The 25,227-nt window shown below is 38.9% G+C and overlaps 1 protein-coding gene across 3 annotated transcripts; it reads left to right on the top strand.

Annotated features, from left to right (window-relative positions):
* Positions 1-70: 70 nt before the first annotated feature.
* Positions 71-24,398, top strand: atat1 (alpha tubulin acetyltransferase 1). 3 transcript variants are annotated; one of them, XM_012967834.2, is made up of 12 exons: positions 71-255; positions 2,173-2,233; positions 3,665-3,756; positions 6,731-6,791; positions 6,879-6,992; positions 7,617-7,718; positions 7,897-7,942; positions 12,739-12,810; positions 14,691-14,907; positions 21,017-21,114; positions 22,322-22,358; positions 23,974-24,398. In XM_012967834.2, exons 1-12 carry the CDS (start codon positions 161-163, stop codon positions 24,233-24,235), a joined length of 1,257 nt encoding a protein of 418 aa, XP_012823288.2. In that variant the 5' UTR covers positions 71-160; the 3' UTR covers positions 24,236-24,398. The 3 variants fall into 3 exon arrangements, with proteins under 3 accessions (XP_012823288.2, XP_012823287.2, NP_001120781.1); XM_012967833.2 differs by having other exon boundaries at positions 73-255; positions 22,319-22,358; NM_001127309.1 differs by lacking the exons at positions 21,017-21,114; positions 22,322-22,358; positions 23,974-24,398 and adding an exon at positions 17,883-18,175 and having other exon boundaries at positions 141-255.
* Positions 24,399-25,227: the final 829 nt, after the last annotated feature.

Raw genomic sequence — 25,227 nt, 5'->3', positions numbered from 1 at the left:
CTCAGTGAAAGGTGGTGTCAAGCTGCAGGGTTGCTTGGTAACCATAAACACTCCCAGCTCACTTGCTGGTAGCCATGTTCCATCACCTCCCCCACTACACAAGGGGAGGGGTGGTTGCTGGGCAGGCTTTCTTTCAAGCACATTGTCTAACGCTGCAGTCATGGAATTTGATTTTGATGTGCACAAGATTTTCCTGGAGCCAATTACAAAACTGGACAGCAGCCTTATTCCTTCTCGACGACCTCTTATCGCAAGGTAAATATATGCCCGATGCACAGACAGAGCGTCAGTATGGCAGTACCTTGCTGGCCTTATTCCCCTGCCAAACAATGCATACAGATTGCATACAATTGTAGGAAGGCTAGGTTTTTGCTTCACTGGCTGTCTACTAAGGTGATTAGTAATTCTGTCCCTCAGGGGAGTACTTGGGAGAGGGTGGGTTACTGGTCTTCAGTTAGGGTCTCCACCTTTTCTAGAAAAAAATACCGGCCTATATTTTTGCCTTTTTTCCCTATTAATAACAATGGCATCAAGCATCATTTTTACTGGCCAGGCCAGTAAAATACCAGCCAGGCGGCAACCCTATCTTCAGTTTACTTGCAATTCTTGAAAGTAGAGGAAACAATTCACAGTATCAACCATTCGCAGAACCAAGCAATTTATCTTGCAATGTTCAGATTAGTATTCCCACAATTTTGAGTGCAAGGCTATGCTGAAGACTCCTTAGCCCCATATTATGCCTTTATATATATGTGCTCTACAGTATTATTATTATTATTACTATTATTATGAACAAGTATTTATAAAGCACCAACATATTCAGTGGAACTGTACAGTAAAAGAGTGTTTACATCAAACATGTAGGTATTGACTGGTACAAGAAAGAAGGGTCTGTGCTGTGTGTAAAAGTACTACACAGGGTAGATGCAGAGTTTTTAACCTCTTTGTATTATTTCTCTCTAATGAAACTCATGTATTGTGTTTATCGTACCTCTCTCCAATTCTTTTACAGCTCCTAATTTGGTCAGGGCTCCTGTTAAGTGGCATGTGTTCTAGATGGGCTTCTGTGCATGTTACATGTCCATCACTAATCCTCTAGCAATTATAGGCATGACATTGTAATTCACATTCATTGTATTGAGGTTAAAGAAGTCACCGAGCTATACTAGCATCCACATTTTGTGATCCTAAAGTAACATGTATGTCAAAGAAAATAAAGGACACTGCATTGATTAAGATAGTGAATTAGTGGAGTGCTGGCAACATTGTAGTGAGTTGGTAGTCATAAACACGACATCCACTACACTTTTTTTTTGTATCAGTGGTATGTAGAATACTGCCTTGTGCCTTTTTAAGCCTTATTAGGCAAACATTGACAGTAGCTGTAGGTCCGCTATCATATAATTTGGAACTGGTAAATGAGTGTTCTTAAAGGAGAAAGAAAGGCAAAGTCACTTGGGGGTGCCAAAAAGTCTACCTTTTACCCCGGCTGGTGCCCCTGTTTGGAGAGAACAGCACGAGCCCGGGGTAGCTGCGATCGCTTTCTCCTTCCTGGTTCCGTGTGCGCGCGCATGCGCAGTAGAGTGAAAAACCGAACTTTAACAGAAAAGTCGGCTTTTCACTCTACTGATTATTACAGCTGGAATTATGTTTGTTTTCAGCATAGGTTTTCATGGGCATTCATCCACTTACAAACCAACATCACCATGTGCAATAGGTTGCCACCATTGGTGGTAAAGGGTGAAACTCTTAATATAAATATCCTTAAATGTGGAATGTAATTTGGTATATGTGGTAATATAGTGTATGTATCCACACCAAACCTCACCCCAGAGAGCCAGTCCTGAAGTTTGTCAACGTATGGTATAAATAGTAAAACAGGAAAAAAAAAGAAAAAAGATTTTTAAATGATATTTGTTAGCCTCTTTCTTTGAATAGAAAACACCTAAATGGGTTATCATTTTGCTGTAAAATAATATGGTGCTTGACTGTTTATGTTTTGTTTTGTTTGGCAAGTCAGGTAATGCAACCAGCAGGAAGTGAAACAGATGGGTGTTATTGGAAGGGTTTTGGGGGGTAAATATGATGTAATCTAGTATAAAATACAAAGTAATTAGAAAGACTTGTTCATTATTTATGGTGTATAACTTATCTGTAATGGTATTTTTGCAGCTCAGAGGCACAGAAACAGATTATGACTGTCATAGATGAGATTGGAAAGGCATCGGCAAAGGTAATATTCATGCTTTATATGTTGGTAAATAGTTAAGTAATTGCTGAAATTAAAAATGCAAAGAATTACATACAATGGTATAGTCCTTTTTAAAGTACCTGGCAGGTGTTTCTACATGGCTTCCTCTGCACCAGGGTTGGACTGGGGGGTGCAGGGCCCACCGGGGCTCCCGCCCCCAGGCCCTGCCAGTGCCCCCGCCGGCCATGTCCCCTTACCCCCACCCCAGCATGGGCCCCCCTAACCCCCCCACAGGGTCCCCCACCCGACGTCCTCCCCTGAGTGTGCATAAATTTAACATGTCAGGGGAGGAACTGTCAGGCAGAGGGAGCACTGGCAAGGGTTGCGTCTGGGCCGCTGGGGCCCACTGGGATTTTTCCCGGTGTCCCAGCAGCCCAGTCCGACCCTGCTCTGCACTGTATTTACTAGAACATTTCTTCTAGTTTAGACATACTTTTCTGCCTTAAAATGCACATTGCTCGTATAAAATATATTTGTTATTATATCCACTACAGTTCCAATGATAAAAATCTTTACATTAGCCTTACACAGTAACTGAGCTGTCTAACTGATTCCTTGTGTGCTAGACTGATTATCGCAATTATTTTTAAATAGGGAGGTCTTACACACCTGTGTGTAAAGTCACTAAAAGGCTAGGGCCAAAACGCTCCACCAGATACCAGCTGGACAACCTCACCCCCCACCCACTTCCTTAATATGTTTACCCACCAATCTGTGGCTTTTCATCAGTCCTGATATGTCCTTCTACATTACCTGTGATCTGTGATGCTGGTTTTCAGGAGGTTATCACAAGATTTTTAAATGCTTTTATAATGGGTATGGATGTGGTAATAAAAAATGATTTTGGGTTTCATGTTTAATTTGAAAAGGGCTTTTATTATACAGCTTTTTATGTCTGGGTGACGGGTCCACTTTATGAAAGCTAGAATTTATCAATCCATTTGAATAACACTTAACACTTGTGAAGGTTGTTCCTTTGTAACACACTTCAACGAGGTTTGGAATTTATATTCAACTGTTGTTTATTGGGCATATTATGTGAACCATTGAAAACATCCTCCCACATTTTCATTGTTCTGTTTTTGAAAATAATTTAAGTACAGTACAAACATCTGTGCTTTACCATATATCTATGCAAGATTAGAAATTTGTCCTAAGAAGAATTCATTTAGATTTTAAATTGTCACTATGACAAACCCTGCTAATGTCTTACCACCATCACCACCTAGAAGTTGTCTTTACAGAATAAAAGCTTCAACACAGAATTCTCAGTATCTTAGATACCAGTGATTTGATGTTTTTTCATCTCCATAAGCCCTAATAATGAGCCATAAAATTGGAAGTAGTTTATAAAGTAATGCTAATAATAAGAGTTTCAACCATTACTGATTCTCAGAATACTCTCTGTTTCAGGCCCAGAGGCTACCTGCTCCCATAACCAGTGCCTCCCGAATGCAGACAAACAAGCATCACCTGTATATATTAAAGGACTGCACCCCAAAAACGTGAGAATATGCAGGATGTTGTTGGTTCTGTTCCTTACATAAGCATCTCTACAGAAATTTGTATTTCAATATAATCACTTAAAGAGACAAATAGCATTGAGTATGCAGTGATGTATATGAACAAAACATTGGCCCTGTATGCATAGATATCACATGTCAATTCAGCCTGATATTGCTTTGTCTATATGTATTCAGTTTATTCTTGTCCATAACTATCATGCATTTTTTGTGGGGGGGGGTCAATCGTGGATGAAGAATTTTAGCGTTCTATTACATATAAAGCTACAAAAGGTGATCAATTAAGACCAAAGCATTCAGAATTAAAAATCAATGAATAAGTACAAAGCATTTATCAGGGACATTTTTTCTCAAGATGTAACCAGGCAGGGAAGTAGCAACCTGCAATAGTTAGCCAATAGTTACCACTAATGTAGTTTTTCTCCTTGATGGTATGGTGGGACATTAACAATTGAAATTGGCAGTTACATAAACTAGATTATTCAGTCACATGTCCAGAAAAAAAAACCCAATATATACATATACACAGTATATATACCTATAAACATATACAGCTTGACTTTATATATATGACTTGCCACACTGTGGCCTTTAACATTCAATGACTAAAAAATGTTTTCTCTGTTGGGATTTCTTAATTTCTAATCCTTAATAACTAATATTGGTGTTTCCATCCTCCAAGTATTAATGATTTATGTCCAGACTTATAGTCTCTACGCTTTTTTGGTTATTGCCATTTTTAATTATTTAATTATTTTCTTTTTTTACTTTTTATTTCCATTTTTGGGTCCTTTAGTCCTTCTTGTTCACCTGGTTATGTGCACTTCACACTCCATTTCTATGACATTAATTGTTCACATAGTAACCTTCTGTTGAGGGTACAATACCTATAATTCTCGTGATCTATTTGTTTGATTCTAGTTGCCCTATACACTGTTGTGCGATGGGCATATAATATATGTACACTCTGCTAGTATGATTTGCATTCCTTTTATTCTCGCATGGATACTGTACATGAGGTCTCTGTATTCCTTTTGTCACCTCACTTTGTGAGGTTTTGGCTCAACCCTAAAAAACCTATTGTTATATATAACAAATTCATGTTACCAGTCATTCTATACATGTATGCTGTGCTTGACACACCCTGAGTGTTCCCCCCTCAAGGTCCTTAATGGACGTGTTGTGCTTGCATGATTCATTTTCTGAGACGTAGTTGCATGTCATTTTTATTTTTACTTTTCATTTTGATTTTTCATATTGATTTTTCTTTATTTTATTTTTCTGGAGACACACAGTTAATGGGTATCGACAAGTCTACCTGTAACCCCAAATCTAGGACCATATTATATGACAGGCTCACACCAGGTCGCTATTGAACTATCCACTTCTGCTGAACCATATACATCAGTGTTTGTAATATATATTCTAATAGAGTAAACTAGGAGACATGCCAACTGTCACTATCTGTTTATGGGCTGTAAATCTGTGTAGGAGCGGGGGCTGGTGATGTTACCATTTTATATACAGTAGATCTGGTGGTTCGGTATAATTGAGCGGCATGTGAAATTTCTTATGGGCTCGCTTTGTGGGTCCTTATTGTTCTTACAAATATCCTGGAGTGTTACTGCGGGCCTTTCCAATTGGCCCTATAAGTCCAGGTCCTTTTTGAAGGCGGTTTGCATTAACTAGAATTGAACATGTGAGAGTTGTAGTTGCGCCCGGACGCGCTCTCCACCACTCCATGTAGCCTGTTGGCGTCACTTGTTGCACTTCATCTCCTGCAGATCGCCAGGGAACGATGCTGGACCCTTGCCCTACTCACTGTCTGCCAGCCGAACCTAGATATTTGTGTTGGTTGCCTATTGGGCACGTCTAACTTGCGCCCCTGGTGCCAGCTGGGGTGCGTTGTATACATGGTAACTAGGCAACGCAACGCGCCCCATGCTCCCTACAATTCGGCATGCTAATTGAATATGCCCGACCAGCATCAGCAACATTTGACTGGGCATTGCCTCCGTGGGCGATATGATCTGCTCTACATGATGATCATATTTGTAGATTGTAAGCTCTTTTGGGCAGGGCCCTCTTCACCTCTTGTATCGGTTATTGATTGCTTTATATGTTACTCTGTATGTCCAGTGTTTGAAACCCACTTACTGTACAGCGCTGCGGAATATGTTAAATTCTGCCTGGATAGTGCTCCATGCTAAGGACTGATAGATGCATTGCACTGATACCTGTGAATAGATAAACATGGTTTCTGTTCAATCCGGGTATGTCTGTGTAAAACAAAACAAAACAAAAAAAAAAAAAATATATATATATATATATATATATATATATATATAAAATTTTATGCAATGTGTTCACAACAAAGTTGTGATTATTTTTACAGGGTGTGCCAGTCTCATGAAAATGTTTTGTATATCAAATTTGGCTGTGCACCCCGCTATCTATGAATTTTCTGCAGACACCCCAAAGACTGGTATGTTACAATTTACGCTCCTGGGTGAACTGAATCTAAATCCTAAAAATGACGTGACTATTTGTTGCATAAACACGGAAGTTGAAAATGTTTCGCCATGTGGACCTTTAACCCTTCTGTAGCCTAAGGATTTGGTTTGGTATAATCGTCCGTAGCCGGCACACCCTTCAATACTTTGTCAACAATTTATTGAAAACATATTGTAAAATTTTACAAACAATATGTTTTCAATAAATTTTTGACAAAGTATTGAAGGGTGTGCCGGCTACGGACGATTATTATTTTTTGTATACTCATATTTTGGCTGTGCACCCCGTGGAATATTGAGCCTTGGAGTGCTGACACTATCTGGATTGAAATATATATATATATATATATATATTATGCCTATCAACATGTATGGTTGTTCCAAATGACCCCAGACTGCCTTTCTTCTAACTGAATCCATTTTTCCTGTTTTTTATTGTCCAGGGCAGGCAGAGGAGCTGTGATTGGTTTTCTGAAGGTTGGATGCAAGAAACTCTTTGTTCTAGTGAGAAACAGAAATTAACAGTGGAGAAAAGTATAACTTTGGTGCTTATGTATAAGTAACTAAAAGACTGTCTTTTTCCCTTCCTAGGACCAGAAAGGATCCCACATAGAAGCAGAACCACTGTGTATATTAGACTTCTACATCCATGAAACACTTCAACGTCATGGATTTGGGAAAGAACTGTTTACCTTTATGCTCAAGGTAGGATTCAATTACACATTTTCCCCGCGCTTTTGCCTTTCAGATTCAATTTCATCTTTTTAAAGGAACGGTTACATCAAAAGCATTTTAAACTAATTCAAATATGATATACTGCGCTGTGGAATAAGTTGGTGCTTTCTAAATACATGTTAATAATATAATGTCCTGTTGCCCTGCCATGGTCAAAACTGGTGTTTGCTTCAGAAACACAACAATAGTGGGGGCAGCCATTCAAGCTAAAAAAGAAAGAAAAGGCTCGGGTTATGGAGCAGATACAATATGTAGAATACAATGGGTTTAGTTCTTACACAGGAAGCTAAACAGAGTCAAAGGCCATGTATGGCTCACTACAGACTGAACATCTTTCTTAAATAAAATATGACATGTGTTGCTAAGGAATGGTACTATATCAACAGATGCAATTACTGCAAGCTTGTGTTCATGGGGTGCCCCTAAGTTTCTGATGGCGGTCCTGTTTCATGTGTTTGCTTTTTTTTATTCTACTCCTTTCCCCTCTTGTTGACATTCACTTCCATTTTAAATATTTTTTTTTATTTGTTTTTTTTTTTAGTGTTCTTTTTTTTTATCTCTTAATTTTTCAACTTCCTTCTGTCTATTTGTCAGAATGAACAAGTTGATGTCCACCATCTTGCCATTGACCGCCCATCCGAAAAGTTTCTTTCCTTCCTAAGGAAGCATTTCAACCTTTGGTCCACAATCCCACAGGTGAGAGAGGCACTGATCTACAGAGTGATTGTAGGTAAATAAAGAAGGAGGCAATAGATGTAAAAGCAGAGTGGAGAGATGAAGAAAAAAAATACATCAAAGAGACAAACATTTGATGGAAGGGCTGAATATAATACAGTGCTTACTTTTCTACTAAATCCCATTTTCTCATTTTTAGGTTAATAACTTTGTGGTGTTTGATGGCTTCTTCAGAGACTGGAAAGGTAAAATGTGTTTTTTTTTAAACTGGGATTTAGCCTTCTAGTTAGGTACATTAGACCAGTGATCCCCAACAAGTGGCTCGTGAACAACATGTTGCTCACCAACCCCTTGGATGTTGGTCTCAGTGGCCCTAAAGCAGGTGCTTATTTTTAAATTCCTGGCTTAGAAGCAAGTTTTGGTTGGGTAAAAACAGGTGTATTGACAAACAGAACCTCCTGCAGGCTGCCAGTCCAGATAGGGGCTACCAAATAGCCAACCATAGTCCTTACTTGGCACCCCCAGATACATTTTTCATGTTTGTGTTGCTCCCCAACTCTTTTTACATTTGAATGTGGCTCACGGGTAAAAAAGGTTGGGGATCCCTGCATTAGACACACAATACAAAGCTGACACTAGGCCCAGTCTTTTTAGCTACATACAGTATTTTCTCTTTTTTACCACTTCAACACGTAATTTCTCCACATTATTTTCATCAGGTGGAAACATAACAAATCCTGCTTCTTAGAACTCTACATAGTGTTTTTCAGCTATTCTTGAAGGGAAGCTGGTGCAGACTGGATTTGCTTATTTAAGGACAGAGGAGTAATAGGTGCAGGAGTGACATAAGCACAGCATCTGTATCAGATAGCTCAAAGTCAGCCTTGTTCAAATTTTGCCCCATCTGGTTAATGTATTACCTACACTGGACTAATAAAGTGAAAACCTCCTGCCTAATTTACTCTCTATAAGTTTATTTGTCACAGAAAAAAAATTATTGTTGTTGTGCTTTAACCCAATAACATGTTTGAACCAATTACATATGTTGACACATGAAGACAATACAACATGCAGATAACACTCAAACTGGAAGTGAATTTTTAATTTGCTTGATAATATAACAAAGGGTTTCTTAAAGTAAGGGTATGTTCCAAAATTAATCAAAAAGTATGCATATATTGAGAGAGCTTGATGATATGTTACCACGAGTGCGCTTCTTTTAAGATGCCAGTGAAATGTAGTTCCTCTAAGCATCATCTAAATTTAAATCAAATGATGTATAAAGAGCTATTTTCATAGCATAATACAACTGGGAATGTGTATCACAGAGAGAAGTCTCTGGAGCCAGCAAGCTAAGTAGCAGGGAAACACAAAACCTACAGAAATATTCATGATTTTAATGTAATATGTTTTCCCTTTTTTATTACTGTTTATTGGTTTACCACTGCTAACTTCTGATAAGTAATGACCTTTTATTTTTGTTGTGCTTTGCTTTATTTTTCAAAGTAGGGTATATGTTGTGTCTTACAAACAATAGGGATCCGCAGCTTGTGGTGAAGGTGCTGGCAGCTGAAATTCAGCAACAGCTGTAAAGTCACAGGTTGCAGATCTCTAATTGGTCACTGTGTGTAGATCCAAATGACCCACTGTTAATTTTTATGACTCTTCCTGACCCCTCCTAATCCCATGCAGCTGATGTTACTTAATTCAGAGAGGTTGAAGACCATGCTGCTAACTAGACAGTAAGAAATCCCCTAATAATCCCTATGTCCCAATTTTGTCTTCAAACCTTTAACCCCACCTTTTGCCCCTCTGCTCTTTCCTTAACATCTTTTCCCTTTCCAAATAAGGTCTATACAAGGATTCTATATGTTTGCATTTTGCTTTCTGTTTCCTTGAGTTTTTTCTCACTCTGCGGTTTGTGTTTGACTAGCATAGCATACATTCTTCTACAAAAGTCTATTTAATGAAAATTGTTGGGTGAAATATATATTGAATCTTTGTTTTGTATGTTTCAGTTAAAAATGAAAATAGCTTCCATTAGATTCTTTCTGCATGATTTATTTTGCCCCTTTACATAAACTTTGCGTAATTACAGATATTAGTATAGTATAGATCCATATACACTTCCTGTTGGTCTTTATAAATAAATACCTTGGATGTTGCTCTTGAATTCTGCCTTGAAATTAGCTGTTAGCTTAGAGTTTGGTCTGCTCCATTGCTTATTATATGTATACTTAAAGGTGTAGTTCACCTTTAAAGTAACATTTTATTATGTAACAGAATGGCCAATTATTAGCAACCTTTCAATTGGTCTTTTTTTTATATAGTTTTTGAATATTTGCCACCTTCTTCTGACTCTTTCCAGCTTTCTAATGGGGTTCACTCACCCCAAAAACCTATTGCTCTGTGAGTGCAATTTTATTGTTATTGTTACTTTATATTACTCATACCTCTATTCAGGCCCTGTCCTATTTATATTCTAGTATCTCATTTAAACCACTGCCTGGTTGTTAGGACAAATTGCACCCTAACAACCATATAGCTGCTGAAATTAACAAATGGGGAGCTTCTCAGCAAAATCTAAATAATTCAAAACCAATTGCACATTGTCTTAAAATATGACACACTACATCATATTAAAAGTTTATTTAAAGGTGAACACCCCATTTAATATTGTTTACTCCTTTTTTACATTTTTTATTGGTTGCCATGCACTTTGCAAAGCTTTATTTTTTTTCTTTTGGGTCCAAGTGAAGCCTTGAAGCTTGAAGTGACCAGGGCTCTTGTACTGGGTTTTGGTTGTCTATCTATGTAAATCTATATGTTCATTGTATGCACCCATTTATTTTACAGCAGTGCAGAATCTGTTGGTGCTTTGTAAATACATAATAATAACAGAAACACATAACTAGTATGAGGTGGAGTTGATGAAGGCTGAATGCTCATTTGCTGTTCTGAGCTCAACTGACTTCAACACACTTTTGTAGAAAATGAGATTCACCGTCTTTTTTTTTTTTTTATTTGAGTCTCAGCAGTAAATAGTAACAGCTGCATATGTAGTATCTTGGACCTTTCTGTTAACCACCCCCTATTTTCCATGGTTTAAACCAACTTTCCTAGTAATGTTTGTTAAAATTACCTTATTTAAACCTTGTCATCCCCAGAGCATGAACAACTCCAGCCCCATGATTGTATGTGTTTGTCTGCTTGACTATCAGTTAGCAGAGATGGGGAAAGCAGTGTTTTTGTTTAAAAATAACATGTAAATATATATTTTTAAAAAATTCTGTTTCTATTCTTCAGTTTTATAACTTAAAAATCTAACTTATTGCCTCCCCTTTTCCTGTCATTTTCTCTCGCTTTTCTGTTTATATGCTTATGTTTTATTTTGTCGCTGGCACTCATATATTTTGTGTATCTCCATTTTTCTCTCCATTTTTTTATTCTTTTTTATTTGGCAATATTAACCCTTTACATGCTGGCGTTTTTCTAGGTTAAGAACACTTGGAAAAACGTGTTGCTAGGCATCACACTCTTTCTGTAGCTTAACCTTAAATCTGGAAGCATATATGCTATGTTGTTGGTAGACTGTCACTTTTCTTGCCAATGATAAGGTACAGTGGTGCTTGTAAGTTTATAAACCCTTTGAAATTTTCTATATTTTTATATGAATGTGACCCAAAACATCATCTGATTTTCAAACAAGTCCTAAATGTTGAAGAAAAAAACCTAGTGAATTTAAAGCCATCTAGGCCCAAAGCAAAACACTACCATCACCATGTTTTACAGATGGTATAAGGTTCTTATGCTGGAATGCAGTGTTTTTTTTCTCTCCAAATGGAATGCTCCTCATTTAAGCCAAAAAAAAATCTGTTTTGGCTTCATCCATCCATTCTTCCAGTATCCTTCTGGTTTGTCCATATGATCTAGCAAACTGTAGACGGTCATCACTATTTTTCGGGGAAGAGCAGTGGCTTTCTCCTTGCTACTCTGCCATACCTACCATTGCTGTTCAGTGTTCTCCTAATAGTGGATTCATAAACATCAACATTTGCCAATGTGAGATAGGCCTTCAGTTGCTAAGAAGTTACCCAGGATTCCTTTGTAACGTCTTGGACGCCTTGCGGTTGGAGTTATTTTTGATGGTCGACCAATGGTCATGAATTTCCTCTATTTGTACTCAATCTGTCTGACTTTTAATTGGTGGAGTCCAAACTCTTTAGCAATAGTCATATAACCTTTTCCTTTATGGGCATGTTGTGTGGGAGATCACGCTTTGCTGGATCTCTGTTTATAAAAGAAACAGGGTCTCTCTACCTTTTTGTCATCCCATTGACTGAAAATGCTGATTTCACCTTCAAATTATGTGATAATCCCAAGGATTCAGTTACTTTGCCACACACAGATATGTTATTGGATCATTTTTTCAATAAATATGTGACCAAATATAATATTTTTTGTTTAATTTGTTTAACTAGGTTTTTATCATCTACTTGTAAGACTTGTTTGAAAATCAGATGATGTTTTAGGTCACATTCATATAAAATGTAGAAAAATTTGAAGAGTTCACAAACTTTCAAGAACCACTGTACATATGTTGTTGGCAGGCTAAGATTGGTTGCACATACTGAACATGGGTTGGGAGGGAGGGAGCAGATCAGGTCACTGGCAGAGAAAATGTAGTGTGCCAATTAGTGCAACGGTTAAACAAGTTAAAGGGAAGATTAACAGTAAGGGCCGTGGCAGATGGGGAGATTTGTTGTGCGGTGACTAATCTCCCCAAAATGCCATCCTACCGGCTAGACTGTAAATCGCCGGTGGGATGGCATACGCGGCGCCAAAATCGATTTATGGCGATTTACATTCTAGCCGGTGGGATGGCATTTCGGGGAGATTAGTCGCCTGGACTAATCTCCCTGTCTGTCATGGCTCTAAAAGGTGGAGGTAGAATGTGTACCTGGTAGACACAGATAAAATGGGTGTAAAGAAAGACAATCATATCCACATTCTAAATGACAATTTTGTTTATCTTTTTCAGCTTCTGTGAAGAAAACACCAGCCAAACGCACAGAGGGAGAAATCAAACCATATTCTCTGACTGATAGAGACTGTAAGAAAGGGGAAAGGCAATTGGTGGTTAAGGGTGGTGTTCATGGGTGGAAGAGGTAATAGGAAAGAGAATGAGGAGACTAGCAGAAAGGGAAAGGTGTATTGAAAGACTGAGATATGACTTAAAGTGGAAGTTCACCTTTAAGGGCAGTGGCATATGGGGAGATTAGTCGCCCTGCAACAAATCTTCGATACCGTAGGCGACTTATCTCTCCGCAATGCCATCCCACCAGCAAGATGTGATGGCATACGCATCGCTTCATTTTCCCAAAGTGGCCTCTCAAGGAAACTTCGTCCGACTTTGGAAAAATGAAGCAAAGCATATGCCATCCCACCGGCGATTTACATTCTTGCCAGTGGGATGGCATTGCGGGGAGATTAGTCGCCTGCAGTAAAAAAGATTTGTTGCAGGGCGACTAATCTCCCTGTGTGTCACTGCCCTGTCATCTAACATGGGGTGGGTATACCAGGCAGCTCCCATCAGGAAAATTACAAATACAATATCTGTATCGCCCAGCAGGGTAATTCTTTATACATACATCCAAGTCTCCAAGTGTCGGCAAATGCACACAAATACAGCAGCTACCATTTTTTTCTTTCTTTCTCTCTTTTCACATTAAGATCTAAAAGATAAGGAAAGGCGGGTTCTCTTGAGGCACAAATCAGTCTTAGGGGCTGATTTACTTACCCACGAACGGGTCGAATGGAGTCCGATTGCGTTTTTTTCGTAATGATCGGTATTTTGCGATTTTTTCGTATGTTTTGCGATTTTTTCGGATTCTTTACGAATTTTTCGTTACCAATACGATTTTTGCGTAAAAACGCGAGTTTTCGTATCCATTACGAAAGTTGCGTAAAAAGTTGCGCATTTTTCGTAGCGTTAAAACTTACGCGAAAAGTTGCGCATTTTTCGTAGCGTTAAAACTTACGCGAAAAGTTGCGCAATTTTCGTAGCGTTAAGTTTTAACGCTACGAAAAATGCGCAACTTTTCGCGTAAGTTTTAACGCTACGAAAAATGCGCAACTTTTTACGCAACTTTCGTAGTGGATACGAAAAACTCGCGTTTTTACGCAAAAATCGTATTGGTAACGAAAAATTCGTAAAGAATCCGAAAAAATCGCAAAACATACGAAAAAGTCGCAAAATGTTCGTTTTCAAGTCGGAACATTTCCAATTCGGGTCGGATACGTGGGTTAGTAAATCAGCCCCTTAGTCTTAGTTTTTTCCCCTTGTCAGTGCAATTTTTTTCTAAAGGGAGCAACAGCCTAAGAAAAACATAATATTTGTATTCACAGGAGGTGCCTAATACCTTTCCTTGTGTTTTAAATAAACCTTACTTTACCTAAGCTTTACTAGGAGGCAGATTTATCAACTAGTGAACTGGGAAATCCTGAAGAATTTCCACATTTCTAAAAACTTTCCTGTCAGGAACATTTTAGTCCCTAAGTTATAAATGTTATTAACAAACTGACACATTTATAAAAGCTGATAGCTGTGCCAATTTGTCAGAATGTGCTTGACTGCTTTCTTTAGGCAAACACCATTTTGTTCTATGGAGTGAAAGAGTTTAGTGCTGTTTGGCAGCAAAATGCATTATCGTCTGTCCGAGTGCATGCTCTCACTGATGTGTATTGTATGGACAGTTGAGTTCAAGCAGAGAAAATAAATTGTGAAATACTAAAGTGTTGTTACACTTAACTGACCCCTAATAAATCTGCTCCTGTTATAGATGGAGTTATTAGTTGTGAATTATCTACATCATTCTAAATGTTAATTTTAAGGTGACTTTCCACTTATATGAATAAATATTTTGAATAAAAATATAGAGCAAGGAAAGATATAGACATTTACAGTTCTGCCCTTGTTGTTTGCCTTGTCAGTTCTTAAACAAGAGGAAGGGCTTCCCTGGCCTTTTAGCCAATCACAGTTAAACCTTAATCGTGCAAGTAGCCTTGGTTCCTCTCCCACCCGGGCATGCTCGCGCCATTCACCAGGAGAGGAGGATTTTGTGAAATCCCTCAGGAACTGTCGCCCTCATTCCCTGCACAGAACGGCCAATAGTGAACAAGAAGATCACTCTCAAAGGAGGCGGACAAGGCAAGTACAGTGATTCCCTGGCATCAGTGAGAAAATCAAAGAAATCTCCCTTTTCTAACCACTGAGCATTTCATTGTTGTGTTAGACCAGTGCTGTCCAACTGGCGGCCCGCGGGCCGCATGCGGCCCGCGACCCCCCTCTGTGTGGCCCCCCACCTGTCTGGCTGCTTTGATGGCTTACTCTTGTGTAAGCTTTAAATGGTATCAGTACTGTGATTAACTGGCCCCCTGCATGGTTCTCACCTCAGATTCAGGCTGTAATCAGGCTGTATTGTTTAAATATGTAATCCCCTGTGTTGTTCACACCTTTTAATCTCTGCATTGTTCACCCCCTGCAGTGTTCACACCTCAGGCTCAGGCTGTAATCACCCCCATTGTTCATCTGTTCACACCTCAGGAGCAGTAGAAACCCACAAATAATCCCTGCACACTACAAAAAGAACATATACTGAGGTGGTACTGCAATTAAAAAGTTTTTTAATATATAGTTATTGTGCAGACTGTAGGAGCAATGCCAGCATTGTGTCACTGTAGGCTGCCTGTGTGTGCCATATACACAGGCATCATAGGGCAAGCAGAGTATGGCACACGCAGGCAGGGTAGGGAAGGCAGAGTATGGCACACACAGGCAGGGTAGGGAAGGCAGAGTATGGCACACACAGGCAGGGTAGGGAAGGCAGAGTATGGCACACACAGGCAGGGTAGGGAAGGCAGAGTATGGCACACACAGGCCAAGTATGGCACAAACCAGCCAAGAATGGCAAACACAGTGAAAGTATGGCACATGCAGGCAGGGTAGGGAAGGCAGAGTATGGCACACACAGGCAGGGTAGGGCAGGCAGAGTATGGCACACACAGGCCAAGTATGGCACAAACCAGCCAAGTATGGCACACAGGCAGGGTAGGGAAGGCAGAGTATGGCACACACAGGCAGGGTAGGGAAGGCAGAGTATGGCACACACAGGCAGGGTAGGGCAGGCAGAGTATGGCAAGTTTTTGCTGTACTACAACCATTAATATGGGTATGGTCATGTGATAACATGGGTGTGGTTTCAAGTGGGTGCGGTTTCAAAAAGGGGAGTAGTCAAAACTGGCTTCCATTATCGGCCCTCCACCACGTAGGTCGGAAAAATTCCGGCCCTCGGTACCACAGAAGTTGGACAGCACTGTGTTAGACCATATATGTCAAACACAAGGCCCGGGGGCCAAATCCGGCCCACCTGGCTGTTTTATGTGGCCCTTGGTGAGTGTGTCTGACCATCCAGCCTGAGCAATTTCCATTTTCCTCACATAGTAACTAAGACTAAGGGGTATATTTATCATGATATGTAAAAGTGGAGGGAAGCATTACCAGTAATGTTGCCCAAGGCATCCAATCAGTAATCCGATTTCAACAGTAGCAAAGCATCTATTGGCTGCTATGAGCAACATCACCGGTAATGTCTTACTCCACTTTTTACACATTGTGATAAATATACCCCTCGGTATCTTACTAAGTATGTTAATTAAAAATTTGGCCTGCGACTTAGCCCGTGTTTTAGATTTCGGTCAACCTATTGTGATTGAGTTTGGCACCCCTGTGTAAGACAGAGATGCATACATTTTATTTTGCAGTGCATACCTGACAGGATAGACAGGCATATACTTTTCAGTCACTGTGGCTTTAAGGTTAGTCCCTTTCCTCGTCCCAGGAATGGACAACATGAGAAGCATGCAGTGAATGGGAAATTGAGGCTGTTAAGACAAAAATTAACATGCTTGATTTAAAGATGCAACCCATAAATCTAAATGTACATATAATCATTGCAAGCTTTCCAGTCATTTTAGCTGGCCATACATAGCCAGGTAAAGACTTCCAGCAAAGGTGTTGAATAGCTAGGTTAGGTGCAGTCTGGTTATAAACCTATTAATAGCCAAACAGAGTTGCTTGGTCATCTCTTTGTCTAAAGCTGGCCAAACAAAGGCCCTTCTACATTATGTCAATAACTTATTGGCCTATGTATGAGGCCCCCGTAAGATTTTTGCTACTTCGCCAAACAAGCAAATCTGTAAGTGTATGACCAGCTTAAATGATAGGGCTGCGAAATATGGATGACACTACATACTTATGTTTTGGGAAATTGCCTACTTATGTATTAAGCCGGGTTACTGCGAGTAATATGTTTTACTTGCGGTGATTTGAAGGCAAGACGAAGGCTTTTTTTTAGCTGCAAGAATTCTTCGTTCTTTCACTTCGCCTACTGTCTTATCTGTATTTCCATTTCTCCTGTATTGTATATAGGGAAATTATACTCTTCTGTTCTCTTGTCCCTGTATCACTAAAGGACACAAACAGCTCAATTTTATGGTCTGTCCAGCAGTGGAAATCACATATGCATTCATTACCTACCAACTCTCTATTACCCATTGAGGAGCTATAGCATAGCCTCCTCAACCAGCAGAAGATTGGCCTCTGTCTTTTTGTGCGAAATATGGACGACACTACATACTTATGTTTTGGGAAATTGCCTTCTTATGTATTAAGCCAGAAGGAGATGGGCTTCTGTCTTTTTGTGTCATCTAACATGGGGTGGGTATACCCAGCAGCTCCCATCAGGAAAAAGACAAATACAATAACTCCAGTTTCTCTGTATCACCCAGCAGGGTAATTCTTTATACATACATCCAAGTCTCCAAGTGTCGGCAAATGCACACAAATACAGCAGCTACGATCTTTTTCTCTCTTTCACATTAAGTGAAAGGGGCAATACACAGAAAAGCTTCCATTTTTCTTTATCATTCAGAAAGGGAAAGGCACACCTATATCAGATCTAGCTTCATTGTGAGCACCCGACTCTCTTAATTTTACTGTCATCCAGTTAGGACCATGGTTGAAACCGTTGAAAATGTAAATGTGCAACAGGCTTGTATAATTCTATCACTGTACCTTTTCTTTCTCTCCCTCTCTATCTCTCTCTCTTTCTTTACCCTTCCTAGTTCCCTCAACCGTCCTCAAAGCATTCACCATTAACCTGGACTTTTGTTACCTTCTCTTAATAATTCACTCTGGACGCTGATCCCCTCTTTATTAAGACTACTTTGATTAACATTCTCAATAAAAAGAGCATTTTGGCTTATGATGTAGATTAAACCATTTAGTATGTAGAAAGTTTTCTCTTTTTTTATATTTGTGGTTGGCACAGTTTGTCTTTAATAGTATTCCTTATTTTGTGGCTCTAGTTTTAGCTCAGAAGTTGGAAAGCCAAAGAATAAAGGAGAAGTTCACCTAATTACAAACTTTCAGTGGTATTCTGAGGCAATATGGAGCTGTATTTATTCAGGTGCATGACTTGTAGCTCTTTAACCTGGCAAGCAGGATTAGGTTTGAATAAAAGAAAAATGAATTAAATAGGGCCTGATTAAAAAGATACGTTATTTACACATATTCCTCTAACAGTGTTATTCCATAAACAATTTGCTTTCTGCTTGCTTGGGTCACTGGAATTGTATTTCAATGAAAAAATTGACACCATCGGATTTAATCTTGTTGGATGCAGCATGCAGTGTTCCCTTCCAAGAGGCGTGTCATGTCAAGCAAAGCTTTCATGTGGTTTACACATCAGATTTTCAGATCCAATATTTTTTTAACCCATAAAATTACTTCTGATTTATCGGATACGTTCTGTCAGTCCAATACCATCCGACAAAATCTTCTGTGTAGTTTAGCCCTAATAGAATCTATAAACGTTCCGGAAAGCCTTTGCTTTTGCTCCCTACTGCACAGACACAAAGATCAAAATACCATATGACTTACTGGTTCATCTTTATAACCATTTTTTAACAAATCTTTGATTATAAAAAATCAACGCATATGCCATCCCACCACCGATTTACATTCTGGCATTGCGGGGAGATTAGTCACCTGCGGTAACAAAGATTTGTTGCAGGGCGACTAATCTCCCCGTGTGTCACTGCCCTAAAAGATAAGGAAAGGTGGGTTTCAGTAGATGTAAGGAATTTTTCAGAGTTACATTTGAAATAGGCAACTGTTGGCTTTCTAAAATTTAGATATCTACAATGCTATCTGCTTTTCCTTGGCCACACATGTAGCAATATTGCCATGTGTGGTCCTTTTAGACCGGGCTGACCAAACAGCATTCCATATGTGGGCCAAAATTAACACAATTTCTTAACTGAAATGTTTTTGACTGAAAAGCCTGTTGGGCATGTCATAAAATCTGTTTACCAGTGCTTTGGAGGGATTGTATATTCTGTCACTGGCCCCAGTCATGCGATCCTTTAGCCTGTGGCTGAAGAACTGGATTTGTGCATCTGGGGTTAACTTGACCCTCCACATATGGGCAAATTCGCTATTCATTCAGCATGCAGGTGAAAAGTACATGGTTTGCTGTATGTGACCACCATTATTTGGGCATCTGTACTCTTGTATGTGTACATATTCCCAAAGGAGGCATTGTAAGCATTAATTCAGGCCCATGATGAAGTGAGTTATTAGGGATGGCATCTTTATTAACTGTTAAGTTATTGTATATTGTCATTGTAAGTTGGAAGGAAGCTTTCAAAGAAGCCAAAAACATTAAGTTGCAGCCCATATTGGCAATAATGGAATAATTTCACAGCAGTTAGTCAGTCTACATCAAGGCCTATAACATCTACAGTCACCTAGTTTGTATGAAACATCTAGTTTGTTTGAAACTATGTAAGTGGGTAGGAGCACAAGTAATTTTTAGTTTTCTTTATGTTTTTATTGAAAATGGATTCTCCAGAACTATGCAACATATTAAAGGGTATGCAAAATTATTTTAGAATAATTCCCAAGGGATATGTAAGAATTATAAAAATTGTGAAATGTGTTATACAATGCTATTTCCAAAAAAAAGTTGACTGGGTTAGTAGAGAAGGAGTAACCTTCTCCAAACCGGCAGCAAATCGTTTTCTTACGCTATGACTCTCACACCACGCGCTAACCTTTTGGGACCTTCAAAGCATGCTAAAGGCATGTAATGAAATCATTAAAAACAAATTCACTAAATTTTAACTATACAACACCATTCAAACCTAAACAAAAATGTTTAGTATTCCCATTACATGGCTTATTTTAAGCAGAAGAGTGATTAAATAACAACAATAAAAATCCTTAATGTTTTGTATTGTGTTTTTTTGTCTTAAATTTTATGAAAGAAAAAAGCACACATTAAATAGTTGGTAAAAGAATAGAAGGTAAATTTATTCTTATAACACTTCTGTGTACGCCATAGAAAACAATAGATGACTTGGAATATCTATGTAGAGTGGTTTGCATAAGGGTAAAATCACCTGGGCATGAAAAGGCTTCACCACACATTCAGTTCAGAGCTAAAAAAGAGCCACTTTGATTAGTGGTGAAACTTACTCTGTCCAGTTGCTTTACACTTATCGCTACAAGATACTGTATATCATGGTTGAGTGGATGAATGTTGTGGTAAAGTCTTAAGGTGGTCTTGAGACAAATTGACCAGTAAAAGTTATTTCTGATTTTAGAGCAGAATGGCATCTGACTGCTCAAAGCATTCAAACATTCAATGACAACAGAATTTTGCAGCCATATTGCCAAGCAAATGATTTATTGAACACAGTAAGCAGCCAGCTGTAATAACCATGGATATCAGTTGTGATCTCTCTGATCTTGTTTATATCTGCCCAAATTATTAATTGTATATAATGGCTTAGTGAGCAGGGAACTGAAATAATCTAAGTAGATGTGAACCCCCAGGGGCAGTGTACTTATTCCTTATGAAGCGTTTAGCATGACTGCAATCACACTATCAGCACATTTGTTTCCACAGAGCTTGTTGTTCTGTAATGTCATAATAACTACTAAAGCTGAAGTTTTTTATTATAAGTGTTATTATCTCTGTTACAGACAGGAAGCAGCAGATTTATAGAAAAATAATACCTTGATTATTTCATTTGTCATATTTTCCCCAATCACCTGGTCTCAAGTTTGGTTTTGCTTTATTTACTCTGTTGCTTTCACTTATTCTATGAACCCAATCCCCTACTATATCTCTTCCCATCTCTTCGCCCTCCTGCTTTGTTCTTTGCTTTCTTCTTCTACTCTCTATCTTTAGTGCAATGAATCTCTCCCGTGGTCTCATGGCTCAGAAAAATGGTTATAGCCGGTATTCGTCCCCACCGCCTCCTCTCCTGGCTCAGGAGTCATATGCAGGTAAGTGTGAAGTTGCCCTCTCTGCTCATTGTGTTGGTCACCTTGCCAATAACTATAAAAACATTAAGGTCAGCAATTCTTACATGGCATATACTACTGGTACATCAGGGCAGCAGAATCCATTGTCACAAATTCAGACAGAAGCATCACATATATCCCATTAGGGATATTTTATCGACCAACTATGAATTTTGAAAACAAGCATTTTTAAATTTAGGTGCTGAGCAAAAAAGGGTACTCCCATGTGTCAAAAGAACTGGAGCAGTGTGAGAGATGGTTGAGATTGACCACCTATTTGGCAGGACCTTGCAAAAAAACCAAAGCGTTCTGCTTTGTTGCAGTCTATAAATATAATTTGACTCTAAGAGCAAATGGTGCAGATTGGACACAATAATAATAATACATCAGAAGTCACAGAACCTTTTTATGCTACTCCAAGTTATGCCAAAAGAGTGGCACAAACTATGTAGCTGCTGTGTAGCCATGGGTTAGGACATTCAAGCAGAAGTTTGGTTTTACGGGTTTATACATTTTAAGATATGCATGTTTTTTCATGGGGCTGTACATTTACCCTTAAATAGGTGATGTGTGGATTAAACAGTAAACAATAACGAAATGATTGTGCTACTTAGCTTTAAAGCAGCGTTTCTCAACCTGTGGGTCGCGACCTTTTTGGGGGTCGAAAGACCCTTTCACAGGGGTTGCATAAGACCATCTTAAAACACATATTTCCAATGGTCTTAGGAATAATTTTAAGGTTGGGGGTCACCACAACATGAGGAGCTGTATTAAAGGGTTGCGGCATTTGGAAGTTAGAGAACCACTGCGTTAAAGGATCTGGTAAACAGGGATCTACTCATCTAAGTATAGAATGAGTGGACCCTAACAATTCAGGACTGAATCATATTATTCAATATTTGTCTCTCAAACTTACAATTATTTTACTTAGGGGGTGGTTATAGTGTTGTTGGCAATTGACCAATGCAGTTCTTGGCAAGCAGGATTTTCAGGGAAGAATTGCTAAATAAGCATCTGAAATCTGTACATGTATTGGCACTTTAGTTATACCCATGCTTACTTTTTGCAGCTAGGTGCAAAACTTGAATCAGAATATTTACTGAAATCTAGAAGAAAACTTATTAGTGAGCCCTAGTAAATGAACATCTACTGACAAAGACTTGTCCCATTTGTCTCAATCTCTTAGCAGAGCAAATTAAAGAACAACAAAGCAAAACAGACAATAGGTAAGAATGATGATTTTGTCAATGTTCAAGTTTGTAGTTGTGTGTGTCAGTGCTGTCTAGCTGTTTCTGCATAGTGGGCCATTTATTCACTATGGGGCTTCATTCATGAAATGAGTTCGAATCCCGAATGGGAAAAATTCGGTTTGGATACGATAATTTCTGAAGATCGCAAATATCACAAAAATGCTCACAAATAAATCATATTAGTCATGATAATATCGTATTAGCGATCCGAAATTTTCATACCAAACGATTGTAAACAGCGGGAAAACCTTTCCAACTTTGATCCTTCTGTGCACAATTTTGGAAGCTTCCCATAGGACTCAATGGCACTCTGCAGCTCCAACCTGGCCCAAGGAAAGTCACGATAACGAAGCTTGAATGAATCCGAAACTTTCGTACTTGGCACGACAATATATTTTTGTCGCAAGGTACGAAAAAGTCGCAGAAAATGTCCCCCTTGGTGTTTGAGTCCAGATTATAATAAAAAGGTTAATGGTGCTCTTAAGCAGTCTGAGGTCCATCAAAATCTCTTGAAAGTCACATCTAGCCCAAAGACCTCTACTGGACAGCCCTGCCTGTTCCACAGGATGGACAAAAGGTTGATTTGTCTCTCACCTGTTCCAGTCACCTGTATGTGGACTGGAATTCAAAACAGGCCCTGGCATTACAAGTACACATAGACCCACACAGGCCCTCTATATAGTGACTGTCTGTGGCATATTAGAGCAGCCTCTCTGGCATTTGCCAGAATCCAGATTGCCAGTCTGGGCCTGATGTGAAGTTACAGAAATGAATGAGATCCACCTGTGTCACATATTGTCAGATAATATGTGTGGTTGTGTTTTCTGCCATGTGTTCTGTCAGGCAGATTCATTAAAGTTATTACAAATACACCATTTTCTCTAATTGCAGGTATGGCATTTTTGTCTAGGAGCTAGATCTGGCCCTTCAAGAGATTCTGATGGGCCCCAGACTGGTCAAGATATATTAACCTCTCTTATTTTATGATCTGCCCCAAATGTAGTATAGCTTGTGTAATGTAAGCAGAGTAAGTTCAGCAAAATGTATTCAGTACGGATAAGTACAGTATTTTGCATGTTATTAGTTGAAGCAGTAGTAAGTAGATTTTCAGGTAATACGTTTACAATATTAATTGAAAGCCCAAGGTCAGTGCTTTCATTTTCCTAAGTGTGAGAAGTGCAAAAGCATAGCCACACGTGCACAAAGGGTACAAAAACAGCCCCACCTAAAAAGGATATGGCAATGATATTTCAATTGACACTTCTAATTTCTACTTTGTCTTGCTATGACAGGGAAGCTTTGGTAATGTGCTTCTTTACAAATGATCTAAAATCATGCTACTTGCTGCATTTTCACAGTAATATTTGTCCCTACACTAGTGGCACTAATAATTATAGAAGATAATGCCTTTAATGTCAGAAGATAAATGTAGTCATGAATTTTCCATCTGTACTTGCACTGTGTATTAGTTTATCTTTGTGCTTTCTGCAGTTGGCACAAAATGCTGCACTTGTTTGGAAGGGCACAATTATTTTGCACTGTGAGTAAAAATATTTTAAAATTAGCTGTCATCTCTTATTTGTCTTTATAGTGCCCACTGGGGGAGAACAGAGGACAGGCCGAACAGGACAAGCAGTCAACATCAAAATGAGTCACCTAAACAGCTTGTTCGGGATTTACATACAGGACTCACAGTGGGAAGAACAATGAGCCACAAACAGAGCGTGCACTTCACTGCAAATGCCACTAAATCCCCATGGTGCGATGGCCCATCCTACACAGTATTGGGAACAGTGGCCAATGCGGCATGGGTTAGGAGGAAACAGGAGCTACGAAGTACACGTCCATGGTGATGATGCCTAATGGTATCATGGGTGTCAAAAGAGGAATAGGGTAGTGTGGAAAGCTATTGGATGTAAAAGCAAGATAGGAATTCAGCTAAAAGGCACATAGACACTTTATTACTTTGTTAAATGCACAGACATTTCTATGGTTGAATAAATATTTTTTAACAAACTTTTGTGTGTTTGCTCTGTTTAAATAAGTGTACAGGTATGGGATCCCTTATCCATAAACCTGTTATCCAGAAAGTTCCGAATTACGAAAAGGCCACCTCCCATAGACTCCAATAAAAGCAAATAATTCTAATTTTTAAAAATGATTTCCTTTTTCACTGTAATTATAAAACAGTACCTTGTACTTGATCCCAACTATAAGATATAATGAATCCTTATTAAAGGTAAAACAAGCCTATTGGTTTTATTCAATATTTAAATGATTTTAGCAGTTTTAAAGGACATGTAAACCCCACACACAAAAATGTAATCAGTGATCAGCCTCTTTGAAATCTTTTAATACCTGCCACACTGGTTGTCCAGAGGTTAATAATAAGGCTGCAGCATCCCCTTAATCACTTGGCACATTTACTTATCGGTCCAATCGTATTTTCCGCGACTTTTTCGTACCTTGTGCAACTTTTTCCGACGCTTGCACGAATTTTTCGTATTTTTTGCGCGAAAGAAATGGTGGGGGAAACGTGCCCAACTGATATACATTGTAGGCAAATGTAGGCTTTACATGTCCTTTAAGTTATGAAGATTCAAATTACGGAAAGATCCCTTATCCGGAAAACCCCATGTCCCAAGCATTCTGGATAACAGGTCCCATACTTGTACTGGGATAAATGCACTGAAATTGGACAAAACTTAATTTAAAGGGGAAGTTTACATGATCATTCTGATCATGTATGTTATAGATGGACATATTCTAAAAAACCTTTTAATTTGTCTTCATTTTTTGGTTTTAGCATTATGACTGAAGCGTTAATTTTACTGTTCTTATATAA

This window comes from Xenopus tropicalis, chromosome 8, assembly GCF_000004195.4.
Source record: "Xenopus tropicalis strain Nigerian chromosome 8, UCB_Xtro_10.0, whole genome shotgun sequence".
In the NCBI taxonomy this organism is placed as follows: domain Eukaryota; kingdom Metazoa; phylum Chordata; class Amphibia; order Anura; family Pipidae; genus Xenopus; species Xenopus tropicalis.
Note: the sequence above shows the minus strand (reverse complement) of the source record. Positions and strands in the feature narration are given on the sequence as shown.

What these genes read in the sequence shown, in the direction of transcription:
- atat1 (XM_012967833.2), top strand. Translation starts at nt 161, where the DNA reads ATGGAATTTGATTTTGATGTGCACAAGATTTTCCTGGAGCCAATTACA. An exon ending in CTTCTTCAGAGACTGGAAAG is followed by an intron (nt 7,943 to 12,738) that starts GTAAAATGTGTT and finishes TATCTTTTTCAG; the next exon opens with CTTCTGTGAAGAAAACACCA. An exon ending in TCTCAAAGGAGGCGGACAAG is followed by an intron (nt 14,908 to 21,016) that starts GCAAGTACAGTG and finishes CTCTATCTTTAG; the next exon opens with TGCAATGAATCTCTCCCGTG.